The following is a 24,747-nucleotide window of genomic DNA, read 5'->3' as shown; positions in this document are numbered from 1 at the left end:
TGAAGAGAGGAGTGTTTCCTTTGCTCCCACAGTGACAAACCTGTAAGCAGCAGTGCATGGAACTATCTATCAGGGCATGGAAAGATAAGTTGTATAACTTCTTGCATTCTGTTCACGTTTTACATGATTTTCAGTGTATCCTCAAGTATTATAATTTCTTCATTTCTACCTGAAAAAAACATTTTTGCAAAGTATGTTTAATACAAGAGTCATTATTTTTTGCTCTCCTAACATTTGGTTGGATTTTGTGCTTTTTGTACCACTGCAATGAACTGTATACCAGGCCTTGGTAATCATGCTGTGCTCAAGTTGGACAGATGAGCAACACCTCTTAAGTTTTTTGGGTAAAGAGAAGCACGTGCATGAGCATGCTTCAAAACCTACTGAAATTTAGCCCAAACTTAGCTATGATACACAAAAGCCTCCAAACAGAATTACTGAAGGTCATGCTGACATCCCTATCAAATGAGCAAATACCTTCAGTTATACTCCAAAAATTGTTGTATGTATCCTGTAATCATCACGCTTGCTTTGCAAGGAGAGTGAACTGCACTGTCCCTCCTCAGCCTCTCCTCAAACCGAGCCCTGGGCACGAAGGTCAAACGGGACGACTTTATCCCCTTCATCCCTACAGGTATGTGCTGTGCTTGGCTCTTCAGCCTGTCAGCAAGTTCAGCTGCGGCCCCGAGCTGACCGTGACGTGGAGAGCTTCTTGCTGGAGCCCCTTTGTGTTTAAGGGAAACCCCAAGGCCACCTGCAGCCCTCAGACACAGCCGGAGGGCTGGCGCAGGCGGGCGGGATGAGCAGCGCCCGGCCCGCTGGCTCTCGGCTCTGCTGTGCCCGCACCACCCGGTACACCCGGGGCTCGGAGAGGAGGCGGGCGGCCGGTGCTGCCCTGCGGCGGCTGTGGCGGGACCCGGGTCCCGCAGCGGGGCGAGGGCGGCGTCGCCTTCCCAGCGGAGCCCCGCAGCGTCGTCCCGGGCCGGCCTGGGCGCACCCCCCTCCTCCCAAGCGTGGGGGTGCCGCCAACTTTCTCCGTGGGGAACGGGGGAAACGAGTCTGGCGCCTGCGTGGCGTCCGCATGCCTCTATAAACACAGCGGCCACGGACGCGCCGTGGCCGGGCGCGCTCTGAGGGGCGGTGGGGCCAGGCCCGGCTGGGCCGGGCGCCGCCGCAGTAGGGTGCGCCGGCGGCGTGGGCCCGCCCTCCGCCCGGCCGCCCGCCCTCGCTCGCTCCCGCCCGCCGCCGGCTGGGGAGGGTGGGCCGGCCGGGCCCACGTGCGCGGGAGCCGGCGGAGCGGGGCCACCATGTGTTTCCGCGAGCGAGCCGGCGGCCGGCGCAGCGCCTGAGCGTCTCCCGCCCGCGATGCTGCGGGGCGGCGCGGGGCCCTACGCCACGCTGCCACCCCCTGTCCCCTCGCCGCATCCTCCTCCATGAGCGCCTCGGCGGCGGCCCCCGTCAGCCTGATGCCCAGCGGGCACCCGGAGCAGGCGGCGGCGGCCGCCGCGCCGCCCGTGAAGCTCCTCTGCGCCCCCGCTGCGGGCCCGGTGCCCGAGCCGGGCAGCCCCACCGCCAAGGTGCCCGGCGGCCCCGCGCCCTCCGCCGCCCCGCAACCGCCGCCGCCGCGCTTGGCGGCCGCTCCCGTGGTGGCGAGTGTGGCCGCCCCGGGGGGCCCGCGGCCCGTGGCGCCCAAGCGGCCGCCCACGGCCACCCTGCAGTTACCGGCCAACTTCCAGCTGCCCCCAGGTGAGTGGGCGGTCGCCCTGCCCGGGCTGCGGGCTGGCTCCCGTGTCGCGGCTCACCTGGCGTGTCGCGCTCCCCGCTGCCTGGGAGCGGGTGGGGAGGACGGGCTGGCAGCCGCTCGTCCCCGGGAGCCCGTCGCCTTGCCCTTGCTGCGGGGGACGAGCCGTAGCGAAGGACGGGCAGGGCGGCGGGGGGAACGGCAGCTGCCGCCGCAGGAGGGGGCGGTTCGCGGCTGTGCCCGAAGTTTGGGGCGAGTTGCTTTTCTGCCCCAAACTTCTGGGAATTGGGTTGTTTGTCTGTCTTGCATGGCGTTGGAAACGTACATGGGTTAAGTCACTTAGCAATGAGGATGCTTAAAGCATCTGAGGTGCGTACGGCGTATCTGGAGGATGAATCTGGAAGTCTCTGGATTAAGGCAACTTTATACTTACTTTGCTGGATAGCACGAGGAGCAGGAGGACTAACCAGAAACTTAGTGGCCAAGTTACCTTGATTTGTGACTTGAAAAAGACTAATTGAGGCTTTCGAGGAACTTGGATGAACGGGTGACGCTGCGAAGTGTGAGCGTGGGTTGGAGACTGCAAAGTAACTCCCACGTACAGTGCAAGTCACAGTGCTCTTACTCCCCCTCCAAGCAAGCTGTTCTGGAGGAGTTGTTTTCACTGTTACAACCAGGCCAATGTGAATCGTTAATAAAAGAAAATATTACCCTGCATAAGGAGCGTAATGTTAAAATTTCGTGACGTGTTGCCCTTTGAAATGCTTTTCTCTGTAAACCATATGTGGGAAAAGAAGAGTTGAGAGAGGTACCACACTTAAAGATGTACTTCCTATAGTGGCAAGGAAGATATTGATGTAGGAATTGCATAGTGCTGATAAAGATGGCTTTATACTTTGCGTAGCAGCACAGGGTTAGCCAGAGCTCCTACCCGCACTTCCTTACAAGAGGAAGAAGATGCTCTTGGTTCTAAACTTCCCTCTCTTCCCTGTTTGGCTGTATTTAAATGCTTTTTTTAAAAAAACATGACTTTGATTCCACTGGTCTTGATCTTGCTATATTGAGATCCCAAGATTTGTAATCATGTTATTGCTATTGTTGCTACAATGATTTCCTGCCAGGACAGTTCCTTTGTTAGAGCATCTGTTGCAATTACTTTCAGGTAGGATGTCGCCTAAAGGATGACTGGTTTTACATTAATTCCTGTGCTGCTGGTACATATTTGCATATTTTCCTTTTTTCTTTCTTTTCTCCCCCAACCTTCCATGTCGTTATCAAAGACCTGCACCTCTCAAGCAAATACATGATCCTAATGTAATTTGAAAAATACATTGCCTTTAATTAGTAAGTTTCACTGTGGATTCCCAGCACTCACATGATGCTATGTCTGGGTAATCAGCACTCAAGGATGAGTCTAAATCCTTGCCAACCTTTCTCTGAAATGAACCACAATGTAAATTTTTCTTTTTGTAGTAGGGCCCCCCAGATCTTCAGGTTTTCTCTCTAATATTTTTGCTTTCTGGAATTAAACATCTTTTCATGAAGGTGAGTTGCCTGTAGTTTGGGAACTACAGGTTAGTAGAACTTTTGTTTTTCCTAGTAGCTTGGCTTGATTACATCAAGGTATCCTGCTGAATGACATTTAACTTGTGTCATGGCAGTTACCCTTCAGTTGCATCAGCTTATTTTCCTTGCTGCTGGGACAAGAAACAAAGCGAGCAGGCTTTCTATTGGAAGTTCAGAGGTCCCAGTACTGTGTACAGCATTGTAAATTGAAAGTAACTGTAGAGAGTAATGTTCCAGAAAGAGGACGGAAGTTGTTGGATTTCAAATAGATCGCTGTTTCAGAGAAACGTCTCTATATAATTATCCTAAAGACAATTTAAAAATGCATTCTGGCCTGAGTAAGTATTAGTATTCTACCTCTGTCTTCTATGTAGATTTGATTGTTAATGACTAATACAATCATTCGGAAACTTAAATGCAAAATGAATGCTATTAAAGCTACAAGTGTTAGCGTGTTTAGAAAAGACAGTGGAATAAACCACCAAATTCTTAGGGTTGAAACATCTGTATTTCAAACAAATTGTAAACTCTAACCAATCAGGACAAAATACAGAAGAGAGGATGCACTTGGCTTTAAAATCATGGTATTCAACCTGTTAAGAAAAATGCATACAGAAAGCGTTTTCCCCCTGAGTTTCAAATGGAGGTATTTGAACTGGTTGTTCTGGGGAGGGTTGGACAGCACTGCCTGTACTGGTCATCCTGAAATACTCTTAAACTGCATGTGGCCTGGAGCAGGCATTGCTCCTGTGCTTCTATGGTGCTGCAGTCTGGGAAGGAAGGGCACCAGGGGAGCTGCATTTGACCTTGTGGCTTGTGGGGGCAGCAGAGGTTCCTGGAAGTCAGGGATTTAGGATGCTCTTTTTCTTTCATCTCTACCCAGAATAAAGCCTGGCAGTGGGAAAGGCACTGGCGGATGACCAGGTATGACTTCACTTCTCTGAGCATGGGTTGTCCTTCTGCCAAGTGCTGCTTTACCTGGTTGCCCACGGAAGATCACTGAGCTTTGCAAGTTCTCCAAGTCTTGCAGGACCCGGACTTGCACATGAGTAACAAGGGTTTTTCAACACCTTCCTATGCTCTCCTCTACAAAATGCTGATTTTCAACTGAGTAGCCAGCTGGTACTCAATGCCTTCCTCCTGTCTACAGATTTCTCTGCTGTCTACAACTACTTGAAAGGAGGTTGTAGCATGGAGGGTGTTGGACTTCTCTCCCAAGTAGCAAGTGATACAAGAGGAAGTGGCCTAAAGTTGTGCCAGGGGAGGTTTAAATTGGATATTAGGAAAAAATTATTCACGGAAAGGGTTGTCAGGCATTGGAACAGGCTGCCCAGGGAAGTGGTGCAGTCACTGTCCCTGGAGGTGTTAAAAGGCATTTAGATGAGGTTCTTAGGGACATGGTTTAGTGCTAGAGTTAGGTTATGGTTGGACTCGATGTTGCTGAGGGTCTCTTCCAACTGAAATGATTCTGTGCTTCCTTCACCCGTAGAGTATCTCCTCTACTAGCAGTCAGGAGGTGTGAGCCCACCCCTGGATTACAGCCAGCTGCCACTGGAGGTTTTAACATGCAATAAGACTTCATCTGGGGACTGTCCTTTGTACATCTTCAGCTGAACAGATTCTGCCTTGAAGGTTGGGTTGTGGCATTTTGACCTTACGTATCATCAGCTGTTTGGCTGAATGGTTGGACTATGTCTTGCTTTTTGGAGGGAATTGTATGATCTACCAAAGGGACCTTTCCTCAATTGCTCTTTTATTGTCAGAAACACATTAGCAGCATTTCAGAAGGGTTTGCATGTAGCAAATGAGTCTGTGGGACTCAGCAGAGAGCAGATGAGCATGGCGAGTGCCGTACTGCCAGCAGATCCCTTGGTCCGGAGCTCTGGTGATTGTGTGGTCTGTGCTGATGCTCCTAAAACTACAAATGTCTCATGTCATGGGCCATCTGCTTAACAAGAAATTGTGTCCTTGGTTAACCGGAGCTTAATGTTGGAGGTAAAAACGGCTGGGCTGTTCTATTAACAAAATGCTTAAACGGTTGGAAAGGGGAAGGAGTGACAAGGTTTCCATAGGCCGTGATGAATGTCTATAGATCACCTTAGTGTATTTGGGCCCTGCACCGCTTTGGAGAACAGGAGGGTAGAAAAAGAGCATAAAAATAATGAGAAGAAGGTTGTTTCCTGATTTCCTTTCTTCTTTACTTTTCTTTAACTTAGTTTTTTGTCATTTCTGTGTCTGTTTTTATGTCTTTGATTCTATCCCTGGAATGCTCATTACAGGTAGGCATTGAAAGGGCAATTAGCAGATGTATCTGCTGCTCTTGTGGAGGGATGAAAAAAATACAGAATTCTCCTGGATGCTAGGGATTCTCAGTTGTTACCTTAGGATCGGCTTGTAGCAAGAAGCCTTTCAAAAAGCTCACCTGATGGCACTGCTGCTGGTTACAGGGCTATGACAGCAGCTGCTGATGCTTTCTGCTGTAGCGTCAGCTGCCTCTGCTGTGAGTATTTCTGTTTTACGCTGTTATTGCTAACACCAATGGGCCTGAACAAGTATGGTGTCAGCAAAGAGAAGCTGCCCCCAGTCTGCCTCAGTTTGCACTAGTGAGCTGATGCAAGGCATGGCCACCATGTGGAGTTTCCTTTGCACCGGACTTGGAGGGGAATGGCAGCAGGTACAAGTTCTTGGTTTCTGTTTGCAGCTCAGTTGTCTTTGCCTGCATGTTTTTGGCTTGTCCGTGGCAGGTTTTCCGCTGCCTAGAGTTTATTTATCTAGGCTGATAGTGGGTAACCATGCAGAAAGCACAAGCAGTGTTCATGGCAGGAGGCCAGGGCTGCCTCCCAAGAGGCAGGCAGTCGGCGTGCGGACACTCACGGGTGTGACGGAGAGAGAGAGAGCTGATGTGGGTATCCCAAAAGTGCTGTGGGGTGGTACAGAGGCTGATCTCGTCAGGTTTCTCTTAATTGTGTATAGAAACTAAGGTAACATGAAGAGTTAAGGGCTGGTAGACATCTGGATGCTGCTGCCTTCTCCTTTTGAAGTTGGCTTGATACCTCTCAAGCACAGTACTCTGAATTTCCTTTGTCATGTTCTAGTTTTTATTTCTTGACTGTAAAACCACACAAGGAATTAAATATTTTCATAATTGCATCTGGTCTTTCACTTTGGAATAGGAGGAAGCATTGATTTCAAAATACTTCTTAGTGCATATTTTGTTTGGGTAGGAGGAGGATATTCAAAGATTTCTTGTTTCGACAACACAAAAAAATCTAGAAACTCCTTCAAACTCTGCAGTTTCTGGATGTTAATATCTCATGAAGCTTGAGCATAATACTTGTGCATTGGATGACTAGTAGGGGCTAAATATTACATATTGCATGTCCTGTGTTCAGCAGGTTTATCAGGCCAGATTGTTTGCAAACTTCTGTCTTTACAATAGGTGACACCAGTCAGCTTTTTTTGAGGAGGGGTCAGCAAAGCTTTGGCAGACTTGAGGAGCTAAATTGAGCATAAAAAATAGTGTCTTCTGCTGCAACCAGTAGAAATTTCAGTTGCTCTGCAGGACTTGATTTTCCTTTCAGGGCTGAATGTGTCTAGCAAAACAATGCCTTCATATCATTAAATGCACAGCCCTCTGGGAATTATGATTTAAATCTTGGCAGAAGATATAAAGCTAACGTCTGAATTTATGGCTTTCACCAAAAAAAAAAAAAAAGGCAACAAAAAACCACAACCAAATGCATCCTGAATACTGAAGCACTGAAATATGATGCTCAGTAAAATTAATGTTAAATGCTGTTCAGATTTTACAATCAATTGGAGTGCGTTACAAAGAATTACAGCTACCAATTGGTGAATAGTAAACTTTTTTTTTAATCTTTAGAAGAGAGAAAATGTGAGCCTGACTTCTGTTGCTTTTGCAGTACTTAAAGGACCCTTCAGCTTGTAGCAGTAAAAATAGCGTCATCCACACACAAGTGACAGCTGGAAGAAATACTAATTATGTTTCATTATTCTCTTCCCAAAGATGCTGATAAAGTAGGTAAGCTCATGAGTTGTTACTTTTAATAGTATGCAATACTAGTTTTTTTTAAGTTGTCTTAGAGAACCAAGTATTTGTCATGCCATGTGGTAGAAATCTATTCTGTGCTTAGTGGTTAGGATTGTATGTTACAGTTGTATATGGGAGTTTTGCTGTAAGTTCCAAAGCTTTTGATAACTATCAAAGATGAATAATTAGTACTGCCCTAATGACTTGGACAAAAACTCAAAGCCAGATGCTTTTTTGTTGTGAAGCTACTTCTCTGAAAACTATGATAATTTCAGAAGAAAAATGTGTACAATTTGCAAAGTGGAAAAGATCACAATAGATGTTTCTAAGTGTCTTGCTACTCAGACTGTCAGGATTAAGGTCTGTTCTGCCATCTGGGTCACCTTTATAACAAAGTCCACTAATGGATCTTTCCCTCTAGTATCTTGAAGAATAGTCTCTGATCACAACTGAAGCAGGTTAATAATGGCAGCAGATGGAAGATCCTTGTTGCTGATGAGCAAATCTAGGGTCGTGAAGCTCAGTGATCTTACTGGGGTGATTTGGTGAACTAAGAACAGTCAAATGTTAAGATAGTACATGTTTTTCATAGCTTGTGTTTGCAGACCTCTTCTAGTGCATGCTTCTAGTTGGTTTGAGGCAAAGGAGACGGCTTAGTTAGTACTGGCTGCTCTTAGGAGTTGCCTGGGCAATCAGAGTTGCTTGTGTGGTGTACAGGCTAGATAAACAGGTGGGGGTGAAGCAGCACGCTCTGGTTGGTGCAACACCTGAAGATTTTTCACTTGCCGTTTATCAAGTGGCATTTGCCATCTAGTTCAAGTGGAGCCATCAAAGCTGGGTCCAGTTGACTCCTTGGTGGTGTATTACCAGGCAGTCTGCTCAAGGCAGCTGATGGTGTTTGTTGAAGGGGGTAAGCGTATTCAGAACAACTTTATAAATGGCTTGCATACTAACCGTTTGACAAATATCACGCAGTTTTGGTGGCAGTTGCCACAGCATCCACATAGACAGAAGTTAATACTTCCATGAAGGTTTTTCTGTCTTCTACAAGAGTTTTTGTTTGCTCCATCCCACTTAGCGCAAGGTGGCAATCAGTGTTAAAATTCAGTGTTAACCCTTTGCTTGCCCTTCAGAACTAAATGAACATCCATCCAACAGAGGAGTGAATATGTACTTTTAGAGGAAAATGAGCGGAATTCAACCTTCTGCCGGTCCCCATGTGAACACCAAGAAAACAAGTGTCCCATTGCAAAATTAAGCTGGATTAATTGAATTGATTCTCCTCTTACTTAAAGGAGTTAGAGATTTAAAGGGGGCTGATCTTGTCCTTTATTAGAACTCTACCAAGACACCTGTTATGTTCTTAGCAACTCTTGGTTTAAAATTAAGATTTGTAGTTCAACACTCTCTAAGTTTCACAATTCTTTGTAAGAGCTTAATAGCTCACAATGTTGTAGAAATGGAAAAGGCAGCGTGTTGGCATACCTTCTGGTCACAGAATCACAGAATGGTTGGGGTTGGAAGGCACCTCTGGAGATCATCTGGTCCAACCTACCTGCTAAAGCAGATTCAGCCAGAGCAGATTTCACAGGAATGTGTCCAGGTGGGTTTTGAATGTTTCCGGAGAAGGAGACTCCACAGCCTCTCTGGGCAGCCTGTTCCAGTGCTCTGGCACCCTCAAAGTGAAGAAGTTTCTGCTCACATTCAAATGGAACCTCTTGTGCTTCAGTGTGTGCCTGCTTCCCCTCTTCCTGTTGTTGGACACACTGAAAAGAGTCTGACCCCATCCTCTTGACACCCACCCTTGAGATATTTATAAATATTGATGAGATCCCCTCTCAACCTTCTCTAGGCTTGACCCAGCTCTCTCAGGCTGTCTTCATAAGAAAGGTGCTCTCTTTATAAAGCTGTGTGCTGTGTATATATGGCTGCAGTGTGCCAAGCATCTAAGTTGCTTTTTAGAGAATTTGACTCCAGTGAATACTAGGAGTACACAGCAAACTAGAAGAGGGTGAGGTGCAAGATTTAGTGTCTTTTTCAGTGCAGTAGGAATTGTCTTGGAAGTAAGGTACTGTCACTTTGGCTCCTTTGCCACCAGCTGAATCCTTTGCAAATACTTGAAGCTCCTTCATTTAGTAACTTGTATCCTGGAGAACTCTTAAGTCAGATCATCTTATCTGTATACAGTCCTGGAACTGTCTGATTACTCAGATAGGAAAGCAACCAAGCCCTAAGTAGCGAAGGTGCAAACCACAAAAATGAGATGAGGAAATGCCGATGGAAAATGATCCCAGTTGCTGAAAGACATAGCCCAAAGATAAGAGCTAGATGTTCTCATGATACCAAATAAGAGTGCCTTGTAGAATGCAGCGTTGGCCGGGAATCCCATACACCTACCCAGAAAAAATCCTGGGATTCAAGTGTAATAAATACAATAAATTCTGTTGAATTCTAACAGATACAGTAATGCCATCTTGGAACTATGCCCAGAGAATATCTATGACCTGTTGGTTATTTACAGCCCCTCCAAGAATCAATGCAATGTCCAGATTTTCTTTAGGTGGTTTGTAGGGACATCTGTTGTTTGCTATATATAAAAGGTATACTACCTTTTTTTTTTTTTTTTTTTTTGCACAAGAGTTCTACTGTAACTGTAGAATTGTGTGGATAGAAATGTATTCTGAAGTGATGAAGCTCAACCATGTGTGCAGTAGAGAACTCTTAGCTCTGAAACATGGGCCTGGACTCTGTGAACACACATTAGCACTGTGGGGGCCCAGTTGCTAGACTGTTAAATAGAGACATCCATCTGAGCACCAAAATGCATTGATGAGCAGCTAGCCTCCAACAGCTTGCATAAGACTTAATGATTAAGCAGTGTGTGAAACCTGGCTTCAGATTTTTAAGTTTTTAGCACTTTGTATCTAGTTTCTGGAGGAAGGGAGGGAGAATGGTTGTTGTTTAGACCGTTCAGAAAGATGCATGGTGTCCATTATTCCAGTCTATTTGAAACAATATGTTGTCAGACTCTTTTTCCATACTGTCTAGAAGAGAGATGTTTTTCCCTTTCCTGCCTCCCTATGCTTGAAAAGGCTGTGCCTGTACTCAGTGTCTCAGGAGCTGGTGCTCACTGTTAGCACAGAACTTTGCCAGAGAAAGGTTGGAGTTACCGGAGGCAGCAGCCTTCACTGGGGCTGTACATCTCTTGAGCTCTTCGTGTGACAGATTTGTGAGAGTGCGGTGATTTAAAAAGCTGCTCATGGCAACGCAGGCAATCTGGGAAACATTAATGCTAGTGAAACAGCGCTGTCAACTGGACAGTGATGTCTATGAGGAAGGCGAGTCCCTGGCTTTGAAAAGGTGAAATGTGAGACATCTGAGGCTCATGCAACCTTAAAAGTTGTAGACAAGACTTTACAAGAATCTGCAGTGTGGTGCTTGTGCAGTTGGCAAAGATGCAGTCAACCTCTTCAGAGAACTTGTGGGTATAACATTGTATTGTATTTTATTTAGGCTGTCTGTGTTCTGTTGGAGCATGAAAGCATATTGGGGTTATGCACCTTGAACTTTTCTCCTGACCTGGAAATAAGTGAATTCCACATCTGTGGGCAAAACAAGGTGTCTTTCATTTGAACTCAAAATCAGGCATGTCATTGTAACACTACAATATCTACATGCTAGTCACTGATCCTGAGCCATTGCTACAAATACCCATTAGTATAGAGCCTTCCCTGGAACAGAGGGAAAGGGTGCAGAGGTGATTTGTGAGATATATAATTATTTGGTTAGTGAAATGACATGGGCGCAGAATGGTTGAGAGCCTGGGTATGTGATTCTTTTTGCTGCCGTAACAGTGGTAATTATGGACTGATCATTGCTGAATTCCTCTTGCATCAACTAATATTGACTTCCAAAAGTTGGAATGATTTATCTTAAATGCTTTGTAGGTGTAGTGTACAAGCTGAACAACTCAACTTGACCCACATGGTGTAGATGAGCCCTCTACTCTTCTTGTCTGGGAAATCTAAGAGCAATCAGAGGTGCTTTCCCAGGAAAAGCCCCAAACAGGCAATCTTTGTGGCTTCCTAGAAGATCAGTTGTCCAAAATCAATTGTATTTGATTAAAGAATAGAAGTTTGAGCTCATTATTTGGAGCCTGTGGCAAGGAAACCTTGAGTGGTCGCCAGATCTTTATTGTAGCTTCGTTCCTAAGACAGTGAGAAGCACAGCTGGATGTTGCCTCCGTATTGGGCTATTATCTTTGTTTCTTCATCATCAGTACAGAAATCTGCAGTAGACATCTAGGAAGACTCAAGCACCAAGTGAAGGTCATGGGGAATAAGTAGTTCTCCTCCATGCAGTACATTCCATACTTGATCTGAAAACATACAGCCTTAACATATTAGAAGGGTTATGTGAGTCATGTAAAAGTTAAGTCAGTTCAGTATCGGAAACATTTCTGTTGTTGAACTGTTCGCTTACTGATTTGGGACCTGAAATTCTCATTTAGTCCTGTACCTGTAATTGGTGTTAAAGTGAACTTTACTAAAGTTGGCAATGTACCTGATGCAGGCACCCCTGGTTTTGATATAAGCTAAACTTAGCCTTCTTTGAAAGCAGCTTTTGTAACTTGTGTTCTCTTAAATGAGTTGGGTCTAATGCAGTTGGTTGTTGCTTGTATTTTGGTTTAGGAACAGGAGACTTGACTTCCTCATGTTGCTCCCCAGCCAGCAGTTCCAGAGAGCTGTTGTGCTGAGCAGTTGTGTTGTAAACCACGTAATCAAAGTGGTGGCTTAGCCTGATAACTTCAGCTTGATGTGTAGCAGCATATGGTGTATCTCCACTGGAGCACACCTGCTGGCTGGTTCATCTCAGGAAATTCCTTCTGGATGTTCCCCTTCAGAAATGTCCTCGGGCTTGTCTTATGTGGTAGGAATTGAATGGTGGAAGTTGCCATCATGTGGGATGCTTTCAGCACACATTGGTGAACACTGCTGCATGAAACCCTGAGCTTCAGTTGGCAGCACAGCTTTACATTAATAACAGTGTGGTTTCCTTAACACTATTCCCTGAAATACAGGGAAGCCCATGCAGATGGCCTTACGTACAGTGGCATAAACAGATCTCTGCCATGATCCCACAGCATCCTTTTCATGTCTCTGGTGAGTTTTTGGTTCTCTGTAGTTACAATGAAGAGGTATCTTGCAGCTGTTCTTCCTGCTAACTTGTGTTCCTTGATTCCTGGCTTGGATGCTGATCACAGCTACAGCTTAGAAAATTTGAACTGCATTATAACCAAATCTGGAAAAAGGTAGATTTCCTTGGCTGGTGGTGCTGGGACAGCAAAAATTTACAGTGAGGGCACCTCAGGTTTGATCAGCAAATGGAATTCCAATAGAAGGCGTCTGGTTTTCCGTGGCACACACTGCTGGCTTGCCCAGGTAGAGGCTGTTCTGGGTGGTGGCTGCCCGAGCTCTGCAGGATTGATGCCAGGTGCTCTTTTTGGAGGCATGGTTCCTGGAGCCCCTGTGCCAGGAGAAGGCAGGTTGCTGCAGGGAAGTGGTATAGATCTCAATGAGACCTCTACCAGGTGAGAAGCTATAGAGTGGCTCCTTCTGGGTGGCTTTGGAAGAAGCTGATCTGGGTTACAGGTGTTGGTTCCTTCCCCTCCAGCCTTTCTGCAGGATTGCAGCTGAAGGAAGGTGTGCAGGAAACAAAGGGCTGAAATAGCTGATTTTATTTTAACTGCCTTCTCTAGCAGTCAAGAAAAATAAATAACTTTCCAAAGGATGCTTTTGGCAGGACAGGCAGAATATCTGGAGCCAGAAGTCTCAATTCATTGTAAAAGGCTGTTTGCTAATCTTTGAGAAGCACCTGAGTCCTCTAGTGAAGCATGTAAGAACTAATTTCTGCCGGTAACTAGTCACTTAGGTTTTCTTTTGTGATCTGAAAATAGGAACAGCCTTGTAGCCCCAAAGGGATCATACCTTCCACTTACAATCAAATGCACGAGTGGTGAGAAAGTCTTTCCTGTTCTCTGAAACAACTTCAGTAAAACTATCAAACTCTGTATCCTGTAAATGGTGCATTATTGGAAGTACTGCCCAAAAGAGGGCACCTGTAGTGTTAAAAAGATGCCCTGTTGCTGTTGGGTAACTGCAGCTGGTTCTGGTATTGTGGTTGGTGATTGCAGGTATCTTTTCTGGTTTTAAGTGCTGTGCTGAGGAGAGTTAGCTGAAACTTCAATGTTTCAGATGTTCAGTGGTTTCCCTCCCTACTCCTGTGCCCGTTTTCCTGTGGGGTTGCAATGGTTGCACGACTTGATCTGTTTTCACATTTAGTTTGGCAAAAATGCTTTCTAATGAATGTGAAAACAGCTCTTGATAATAAATATTATGTTATGTTTTGTTTCGGTGTTGTGTTTTTTTTAAGTTTTCCCATGTGAAGAATATGGATTCTTGCACTTATCTTCTCTGCATTTCCGATAGTAGCATCTTGGTAGCTGCAGGAGTCTGTGTATGTGACCTTTCTATTGAGAACCTCAAGGTTACCATCACCTGCTGTTCCCTTGTTTCACACATATGAACTGTCTGTGGTGTATGAGACTTAAGGCATTGGTTTTGAGTGCTGTGGAACCTTCTCTTCTGGCAGAAGACACCTCCTGTGTCTCCTCCTGGAGCCTGCACTGTCGACTTCAGTGTTAGGTTGTTGGTTTTGTTTCAAGGCGAAAAGGGAGTATCAAAAGACCGGGGGTATTTTTAATTTGTGAAAAAGTATAACTAAATTGTGGCAATCGGAAGTGAAAATTAAATGCTGTTCTCAACAGCTTTCAAACTGTTTCAGACAATCCACTTGTCAGTTTACTGTCACTTTGCGACATTAGGTTGTAACTGCCCAAAACTCTGTTTCATCATTGAAGTGATGTCTTGTGGCTTTTCACTGTACAGATCTGTAGCTATGACAGTCATTTCAAATTTGCCTTCAGCTTTATTTGTGCTATCGTCAGGTATTTATGGTATTAAGCCTACAAAAGCAGCAGTGACTAGATTACCGTAATATTAACTTTGGAGTTCTAATTTTGCTAGCTGTTGTGAAAAGCTACAGCCATGAACAAGCCACCACCATATCAAAAAATTCTTCCAAATGGAACAAATATAGGGAAATTAATGTTTGTTCCAAGTGGAACAGGTTCTTATCATAACCTATATGGAAATAAACAGACATCATCTTACTTGTCTGTTCGAAGGCTATGACCACTGGAGCAGCCTTAGGTAACTTCTGTGGATGCTCTTACCAAGAATAAGCCTGAAGTTACTTTACAGTGTTCTGGTGAAGTATGGATTTCTTTGTATAGACTAATCCTGTTACAAGGAGGAAAGATTATTTCTGTTTCAGGGTACAGTGCTGTTGGGGGTCATTGTGCTCATGGTCAAATGTTAAGGGGCTACTGGGACTTGTTAAGATTTGCAGTGGTTTGTTTTATTTACTTTTTGTTTTTCAGATGTTCATGAATTTGCATATGAACTGTATTGTATTTGCTTAAGCTTGCTAGCTGTGTTGCTCTTAAGTTCAGTGGAGTCTGTTGGAAACTCTCCCCAGTCAAGTGCCTGGAGGATGGGAGACTCTTCAGGCAGGGTCTCCATCTCCGGCAAATGCTAACTGGAACTTCAGAAGTGCAAAAAAACCCACCAAACCTATAATCGAGTTGACTGGTGACATTGCCGTTTCTGGTATGTGATATGATTCGGAGAAGTAGAAACTGCTTCTGATGGTTTGACTTGAAAACGAATTAATGAGTAGTGACAAAATATCCAAATACATGAAAACAAAACACTTAATGCATTCCAAATCTCTAAAGGAATTAGATGATAAATTTATATGTGCCTTTTCAACGAGTAGAGCTAGCAATGGCATTTTTAAGCAAATTTAGAAAACAAGCCCTAAAACCTCCAGAAGTAACACTTCTGCCATCCTGAGTGTAGACCTATGGCAGAGAAAAATGCTATTGCTATCAAAATCAGTGTGGTAACATCAGCTTTCTCTCTTCCCCTAGAATCTGCATAAGCATGCAATGGGAACAAGAAAAAAAAATTACCTTTTTTGACTGATGATAAATTGTGTGCCATGAATCACTGTTGAAATAAGATGGCATGAAAAGAAAATTAGAAATCTGTTATGTTTTCTGTGATTCTGGGTATTCATTGATTAAATTAAAAGATCCATCTGTCCCTAAGTATAATTATAGTCAAGATGTCAGTGCAGTAGGAGAAAGCTGAGTTGTCAGATGGAGTAACAGTATTTTTCTGGATATGCAAGTGTCCTGTGCATCTGCCCCATCTGGTAAAGGCTGCTTGAGAAAGGACGAAACCGCTACAGATGCTGCTCTTGCAGTCTCAGTTTGTGTGTGCTATGTAAATGGCAATATGTTGACATTACAGAATTTCATACCAAGTCTTGTGTTGTCTTGCAGTATCCTCTTATGCTTTTAGATGTGGAGGATGAAAAACTGTTTGAGCATGTGGTTATGGCTTGACTTTTTTTTTTTTTTTTTTTAAACAAAACCCAACTCAAGGAGCTTGTGGCTTTTCCAGTTGTATTCACGTCAGCTCAGACAGAAGCAGTGTTTTAGGCTGCATTGCACAGCAGTATTTTTGACAGCTTTCAGACTAACCAGGTAGTAAAAAGGCTATTCTATTGATGCAGTCTTTTTTTATGCTAGGAGAGATCATAAGTGTGGATAGAAGATCTGGGATTCTTCAGATATTGAATAGCTTGCAAGAAAGTTTAGTGCAGTCCTCAAAAAATGTTGAGGTGCTCTTATTTATGTATCTGGCATTCTCCTGCGCCTTCCCCCTTCCTCTTACGGGACAGGCCTTTGTTGAGTGAGGTGTTTGAGAAGGAGGGAGGTTTTGTTGGTGGTGGACTCTGCAGCAGCTGCTGTTGAAGGTGAGGGAGGTGAGGCACCAGCAAAGGTAAGGTGCACTGTAGCTCCCTTGAAGGAACTGAAGCCGTTGAGACCAGGGATCCAGATGACATTTTGTGTTTGTGACCCTGATGGAACATCTGGGTTTATCCAGAGCCAGGCCCTCAGGGGACTGGGGAGGAGGAGGAGGCATTGGTAGCTGAATGCTTTCCAAGTGCAGGGAATATGTGACTGTGCCATGGCATCTGTCTGATCCTCAGTAGGGTGATTGTTGTTTGAAAGCTTTAGTAAAAATACTCATTGTTTGTTAACTGTTTAATTGTTTGTCATTACAGCTGTGTAGGAGAAGGGTGGTAGGAGCTGAATCGTGCTGGGTGGACATAGCTGTAGGTTTGAAAGAAAAAACAAAAAGCAAGGAAACAAGGCAGAAGAGTGGTGTTGGGATGTGGTTTTGTTTTTCTCCATTGGAATCTCCTTGTTCGTCTGTAAGCTGCTTTCATGAAAACCATACATTTTAATGCTTTTAGGCTGACCCCTGACAGAGGGACAGCTTCAAATGCCGCAGTGGCCTTGGCTTTCATTGGAGACCACTGCCCTCTCTCACCACCATGAACTGGTATTAATCAGGCTTCAGTTCCCATTACAGGTTTTCTTTAAACCATGTCTTTGTAAGTATGTGCCTAAATGTTCAGAAAGTGAAGATGTATAGAGGCAGCCCAATCTGGTAGTGGTGATGAATTTTGAGGAACTGCTTAAAGAAGTTACTGTTGAAGTAATCTCAAAGTGTATATGTGGGCTATCTCTGTCTTTTTCATGTCCAAAATACTGTTCTAACTGAAATGATGCACTGCTTTGCAGTTTGCATCTTGTGTGCACACAGTGTTTTGATGTCGCTGTCTAGTTAAGTTTTTTTCTTGACTTTAGGAATTGTTCTCTGTCATAAAATGCAGAGTAAAACTGATGTACACTTAGCTCTTACCTTTCTTGACAGCTGTTCCTTGGAGCAAGAAACTAAATATTACATTATCAGTGTGGTCTAATTATTTCTTCCACAGAAGCATAGGAAAGCTGTAATATCGCTTCATTTCTAACACTCTGGATGTTTTTCTTTAACAGGAACTGTTCTCATTAGAAGCAGTAATGGCCAACTAATGCTAGTATCTCAACAAGCAACAGCACGAACACAGAGTCAGCCACAAAATAACACAAGTGTGACACCATCTGTACCAACCAGCACACCTACAATCAGAATATGTGCTGTACAGGTAACTCCTCTCATAGCTTTAATTTGATGTAGCTGTATGTTTTATAGTTATAACAGGGTTTTCAAATAAGTTATGGAGGGTTAAAACAGGCATTTGAACACTTTCTGAACAGCATGATGATGTTTGGTTTTGCACATAAACACTATGCACTTTGCTTTCTCAGTTTGAAAACCTGCTAGCCATTACATACAGTGTAGTTCAAATTAAGGAATTTATCCCTGATGATATAAAGGGCTTAGAAAAAAAACCCCACAAGAACACAAAACAAACAAACAACAACAACAAAACCTGACTACCTAAATGGTTACTGCTAGTAAACAATCATAAACCATCCTCTGGTGGGATAATTTCTCTGAAGCTGAGTGAAGCTGGGGACCTTTCCAGTGTCCCCAGGATGTTCTTCCTTCCCTGAGCTCTGCTGACCTTTTGCTTCCATCTCTTCTAATGTGGTCAGCATGGAAGAGTAAGAGTGGGTACAAAAAAAGTAACCATCTGCATAGGTCTTGCTAATCTTTTAACTGTTTTGTTCTGATTAGGCACTGTGTCTAAATGTCTCTGAATCTGCTCTTGAGTATTTAACTGGTAGACATACAGATTTGACTGGTGTTTAAACTGTACGGGCTACATAGGTGAATGATACCTGTTTTGCTACTGTAAGAGTGGGTGTCACAGAATCACAGAATGTTAGGGATTGGAAGGGACCTCAAAAGATCATCTAGTCCAATCCCCCTGCTGGAGCAGGAACACTTAGATGAGGCTGCACAGGAAGGTGTCCAGGTGACTTTTGAATGTCTCCAGAGTAGGAGATTCCACAACCCCCCTGGGCAGCCTGTTCCAGTGTTCTGTTACCCTTACTGAGAAGAAGTTTCTTCTCAAATTTAAGTGGAACCTCTTGTGTTCCAGTTTGCACCCGCTGCCCCTTGTCCTACCATTTGTTGTCAGAAGAGCCTGGCTCCATCCTTGTGACACTCACCTTTTATATATTTGTAAACATTAATAAGGTCACCCCTCAGTCTCTTCTTCTCCAAGCTAAAGAGCCCCAGCTCCCTCAGCCTTTCCTCATAAGGGAGATGCTCCACTCCCTTAATTATCTTTGTTGCCCTGCGCTGGACCCTCTCCAGCAGTTCCCTGTCCTTCTGGAACTGAGGGGCCCAGAACTGGACACAATACTCCAGGTGTGGTCTCACCAGGGCAGAGTAGAGGGGCAGGAGAACCTCTCTTGACCTACTAACCACCTAATACACCATCTAATACACCTCAGGATGCCATTGGCCTTCCTGGCCAGGGTGTCTTGGTTTATGCTGGAGAAGAGCAGGTACTAACTTCAGTGTCTGTTTTGTCATTGACTTGTTCGACAACTCTTCTCTGCATATTTAATTATTCTTATTTTTTTTTAAGAACTCTGGCAACCAGTTACTAAAGAAAGTAACATCTACTCCTGTGAAATCATTATCTCAAACAACAAATGCTGTGGCTTCTACTGTTCAGGCACCTGCTGTAATACAGGTAGGTGGCAAGCTTTATAGTGCAGTGGAAAAAGTGACAGAGAGAATTGAAGAAAATATGGATTCATTCTTGTTATTTCTAATTCTAATCTGCTTTTCACTGAGCTAGTAACTCTTGTCCTCATGATAAATTCTTTCCTGAGTGTCTTTTTTTAAATGCATGATTTAATTATGCTTCTGCCAGCGTGCATCAGCTTATCTCTCACTACAGTAGAAAGGGCATGAACAATGGATAAAATTAATAGTTAAGAGAGCCATTTCCAGTGCTTTTGTACCCTATGACATAGCTTCTTCAAGGTCTAGCTGAAGATTTTCTGGGAGATGGAGACTTCCTAATGCTCTCTCCTGTTTGATTTCCCTGATTTGATTCCTTAGAGGAAAAAAAAAGTATACCTGGGATATTGTTGAGGGGAAGATGTACTGTCTGCACCAGTCAAGCTGGTTTTCATGTCTACACTTTTTTTCCTTATTAAAGGAAGGTCGTAGCTGAAAACCTCTGTTTTCTAATTCAATTTAGCGGACAGGTTCCAGAGATATGACTGTAAATAGACAATGGTTGGACATACCTCTTTATTTTTAGGTAATTTTTTGGTCTTATTTCCTAGGTCTTATTTCTCTTTTTCCAGAGAAAAATGCTGTAGGACTCTTCTGAAGGGGCTCTTACTACCCGTAGAATGTGAGACTTCTCCTAGATACAGATCTTCCTCTGTTTATGGGGACCAGAGTTCTGTATAAATGTGTGTGATGAAAACTGCTGCTTTCTGCAGCTAAAATATTCTGTTCTCCTCCTAACCTGGAGGGGAAATTAGGAAGAAGTCTGGCTTGTACATTTCATTTGCGAACAAGAGCTTGAAGGAGACTGGGCTGTTGTGGTTGACCAAACACTCAGTAAATGAGCAGGATCAGTTATTCAAAAACCCCAAGCTGGATATATGTTCTTGACCTTGAGGGTGTTTGAAGGATTGGGGAATATGTTCACTGACAGTGGTAACAAACAGCCTGACTTATACTTTATTATTCTTGCTGTTCTTACGTATCAGCAACTGAAAACTACTCATAGCTCTGTCTGTGATCTTCTCTGTCTTCCTTCTCACTACAGATAGATAATGTCGGGGCTAAAGGGGAAAACCCAGAGGCCTCTCTTAATACACTTTCTGTTTTGCTTAGAATGGAAACAACGTACACTTTGTGTCTAAGAACAGTAGTGGATATTCCTTACCCACTTTTAATTTGGAATACTAGCTTGAAAACCATGTGCTTGTGTTATCTGCATAGAGATCTTCAGAATATAAAAGCAGTAGTCATCTACTATACTATCCTGACACTGGGGAGAAAAGATGAAGGTTAAGATTATTTTTCCATCTGATGGATCACAGAATCACAGAATGTCAGGGATTGGAAGGGACCTCAAAAGATCATCTAGTCCAATCCCCCTGCCAGAGCAGGAACACCTAGATGAGGTTACACAGGAATGTGTCCAGGTGGGTTTTGAATGTCTCCAGAGAAGGAGATTCCACAACCTCCCTGGGCAGCCTGTTCCAGTGTTCTGTTACCCTCATTGAGAAGAAGCTTCTTCTCAGATTTAAGTGGAACCTCTTGTGTTCCAGTTTGCACCCGCTGCCCCTTGTCCTACCATTGGTTATCAGAGAGAAGAGCCTGGCTCCATCCTTGTGGCACTCACCTTTTATATATTTATAAACATTAATAAGGTTACCCTTCAGTCTCCTCCAAGCTAAAGAGCCCCAGCTCCCTCAGCCTTTCCTCATAAGGGAGATGCTCCACTCCCGTAATCATCCTTGTTTCCCTACGCTGGACTCTCTCCAGCAGTTCCCTGTCCTTCTGGAACTGAGGGGCCCAGAACTGGACACAATACTCCAGATGGGGTCTCACCAGGGCAGAGTAGAGGGGGAGGAGAACCTCTCTTGACCTGCTAACTACCCCCCTTCTAATACACCCCAGGATGCCATTGGCCTTCCTGGCCACAAGGGCACAGTGCTGGTTCATGTTCATCCTGCTGTCCACCAGGACCCCCAGGTCCCTTTCCCCTACACTGGTCTCTAATAGGTCATTCACGACTTCCCCTTGGTGAAGCCATGTTGAATGCCCCTAATGACCCTCTTATCCTTGGTATGCCTTGAGATGGCACCAAGGAAAAGTCGTTCCATCAGTTTCCCAGGGATGAAGGTGAAGCTGACCAGTCTATAGTTACCTGGGTCCTCCTTCCTGCCCTTTTTGAAGACTGGAGTGACATTTGCTTTCCTCCAGTCCTCAGGCACCTCTCTCATTTCCCAAGACTTGGCAAAGATGATGGAGAATGGTCCAGCAATGACCTCAGCCAGCTTCCTCAGCACCCGCAGCTGCATCACATCCGGGCCCATGGATTTATGGATGTCCAAATTGCCTAACGGCTCCCCAACTCAGTCTTCATCAACCCAGGCAGACTCCTCCATTGTCCTGACTTCCTCTGGGGCCTCAGGGGTACGGGGCTCCTCAGAACAGGTTCCGGCAGAGTAGACAGAGACAAAGAAGACATTCCATAACTCTGCCTTCTCTGTATCTTCTGTCACCAGGGCACCCACCTCGTTCAGCAGTGGGCCTACATTGCCTCTGGTGTTAGTTTTATCTGCCACATATTTGAAAAAGCTCTTTCTGTTTTCCTTGACCCCTCTTGCCAGGTTTAATTCTAAGGAGGCCTTCGCTTTCCTAGTTGCCTCCCTACACCCTCTGACAACAGCCTTATTTTCTTCCCAGGTGACCGGCCCCCACTTCCATGATCTGTAAACTCTCCTCTTCCACTTGAGCTTACCCAGCAGTTCCCTGTTTAACCACACAGTTCTTCTGGCTCCTTTCCTTGACTTCCTGCGTGTCAGGATGCTCTGATCTTGAGCTTGGTAGAAGCAGTCCCTGAATACTAACCAACTATCTTGGGCCCCTTTACCTTCAAGTACCCTTTCCCATGGGATTTCCCCTAGCACTTGCATGAAAAGGTCAAAGTTTGCCCTGCTTGCAATTCTGCTTGCTATTCTATTCTTGCCACATGAGATCCTGAACTCCACCATTTCATGGTCACTGGAGCCAAGCCAGCCCTCAACCTTTACTGCTTCAACCAGACCCTCCTTGTTAGTGAGGATCAGATCCAGCAGTGCTCCTCTCCTAGTTGGCTCCTCCACCATGTGCATCAGGAATTTATCGTCAATGCACTGGAGGAACCTCCTGGACTGTGGCTGGCTGGCTGAGTAGTTCTTTCAGCAAACATCAGGGAAGTTAAAATCCCCCAAGACAACCAGGGCCTGTGACTGTGAGGCTGCTCTCAGCTGCCTGTTGAAGGCCTCGTCAGCTTCCTCACCCTGATCTGGTGGCCTGTAATAGACACCCACAACAGTATCACCCCTGCCAGCCTGCCCCTTAATTCTCACCCACAGATTCTCAACTCGCCCCTCATCCGTGACTGGACAATACTCAATATATTGTAGTTGCTCTCTCACGTAAAGAGCAATTCCATCACCTCACCTGGCTGGCCTGTCTTTCCTGAAAAGGACATAGCCGTCCATGACCACATTCCAGTCATGCTGTCCCACCATGTCCCTGTAATTGCCACCAGGTCATAATCTCCTGACTGAACACAGGTTTCTAACTCCTCCTGCTTATTCCCCATGCTGTGTGCATTGGTGTACAGGCATTTCAGGGAGCGAGCTGAGCACACCGATTTCACCCTAGGGGTATGGGAGGCCTCCTGATCTTCATCAACTCTAGAGTGCTGCCCCACCAATGCAAGCCCAGCTACAACCCCATCCTCCTTTGAATCTAGTTTAAAGCTCTCCAAATGAGCCCTGCTAATTCCTGTCCCAGCATCTTTTTGCCTCTGCGAGATGAACCTGCCTGCATCCTTATACTCTCATATGGATAAACATTGAGGTTCATCATGCTATTAATTTTTCTGGTTTTTTAACTTGTATCTGCCTTTGACTTGGTTCTTTTGTACTTTCTTAGTTCAGTTTTGAGGTAATCAGTTTAGCTTGTGTACTTCTGAGATATTTAAAGAGGTACACATGGAGTATTTTTTTTCTAAGCCATATTTTTTAGTTGTAGATTTTTGAACATGTCTAATGTTGGATTTAAACAGCAGGAAGGATGGCTCTAGGGAAAATGAATAGTGCTGTTTTGTTTGGAGTGGCTACTTTGGAGCCTGTTTTGCAGAGGATTGCAAAGCTATCTGTGTAAGTCCCTTGTACAATAAAGAGTAAATAGGCGCAATATGGATACGTCCTGCCATCACAGAGCCACTTCAGTTCTTACCCTGGGGTGGGTGAGAGAAGACTGCTGACAAGGGAACCTGTGCATAAGGTTGTCTGGAGAAAGAAAGGAAGAACCTTTGGTTCTGACTTTGGCAGCTGTTTCATTCATCAGTCCTAGAATAACTTGCTGATGTTAGTCTTGGCAGTTTTTTGAGGTCATAGAAGAGGAGTGTTGGTGTGGATGTACAATGTCAACACAGAACATGGGAGACAGGGGAGAGGGAATTATCCTTGGCTTGGTTATGTATCTCCTATCCTGTGCAAAGTACAGCTTGGAACACTGCTATCTGCAAAACTCTCTCTGGTTACTGACTCCAGCGTTATTCTCCTCATCTACAAAAATATTTCCATTTTTTCACATTCTTGAATGTTTAAGCTCAGAAGTTAGACAAAATACCTGCACATTTTTATTTTTTACCTTCTTCCCAGATGGGGTAAGGAAGCTGCAAAGTATCTAATTAGTATCATGCTGGGGCACTTTGATTTAGATGCAGAGCACCTCTTCTCTTGTAACTACTTCAAAATATGCAGGATTAATGCGTCGTGGTTTTTTTTTTTTTTTGTGGTGGCTGTTTCTCTGTTGCTCGAAGTGAGAAGGAGAATTGTTGGTAATGAAAAAGGTTGAGGGCAGATGACAGAATTTAATTCCCATATATTCATTTTCCTGGGGAAAGGCTCCAGCAGGCTTCCTGTTGTTCCCTCCCTCAGCTGATAAAATGCTGTTCTGGTCTTGATGTATAAACACACTGGAATTTGCAAGAGATCAGCTCCCGAGAACCTCACGTTTTCAGCTTTTAAAAGCCCAGGGCATTGCAGCTTGACAGATCTGTACTCTGTCCCCTTCTGTCTTCCTCCCGTCCATCTGTTTGTGGGATTCTCATGCCCAGTTTGCCTCCCTGTGGTCTTAGAGCTGTTGAGCCTCATCCTTGGAAGAGGCAGAGGTGGTGGCAAAGATCCTGCAGAGAACTGCTGAAGTGTTACCAGCAGTGGGAGCCTAAGCTGGAAAGCTCACTGGTAGCTGCCTCCTTCCTTCATGTCAAACTGGCAGCAGCTTGGGGAGAGGGGGACACACACCCAGGAAAAAAAAAATTTATAAATAGACAACAAAAGTGCAAGTGTTTTGCTTCAGCTTTAAATGTTTCTCACTAATTTTCCCTATCCTGAAAGACTTAAAAGCCCTTTGATACTCTGCATGATTTCTGTCCAACTCTGATCAGTTTTTGTTTTATCCATGGTAGGATAAGTTAGGCTCTTGTGTTTTTGTCTTATCATTAATGCAATTAGCATTTAGCAATTAGCATTAATTTGTGGTTGTTGGGCTAAACTGGGCTGTTTAAATGTGTTGAGTCAGTGAAGGCAGATGTGCACCTCCTAAACTAGAACTTGGCCTACAAAACCAGA

At 44.6% G+C, this 24,747-nt stretch overlaps 1 protein-coding gene across 3 annotated transcripts in view; it reads left to right on the top strand.

Annotated features, from left to right (window-relative positions):
• The first annotated feature begins 1,268 nt into the window (after positions 1-1,268).
• TAF4B (TATA-box binding protein associated factor 4b) overlaps positions 1,269-24,747 on the top strand; it is a 79,835-nt gene continuing 56,356 nt past the window's right edge. For all 3 annotated transcript variants that reach the window (XR_014183235.1, XM_082044510.1, XM_082044509.1), the window contains exons 1-3: positions 1,269-1,746; positions 17,398-17,546; positions 18,945-19,052. Coding sequence is in view for 2 of the 3 variants with exons in the window: in XM_082044510.1 (XP_081900636.1) it covers positions 1,434-1,746; positions 17,398-17,546; positions 18,945-19,052 (570 nt within the window). In the remaining variant the exon portion in view is untranslated. The remainder of the gene's footprint in view (positions 1,747-17,397; positions 17,547-18,944; positions 19,053-24,747) is intronic.

Source organism: Streptopelia decaocto, assembly GCF_964273445.1.
Source record: "Streptopelia decaocto genome assembly, chromosome: 2".
Lineage (NCBI taxonomy): Eukaryota > Metazoa > Chordata > Aves > Columbiformes > Columbidae > Streptopelia > Streptopelia decaocto.
The sequence above is the reverse complement of the archived record's forward strand: the minus strand, read 5'-3'. Positions and strand labels throughout refer to the sequence as shown.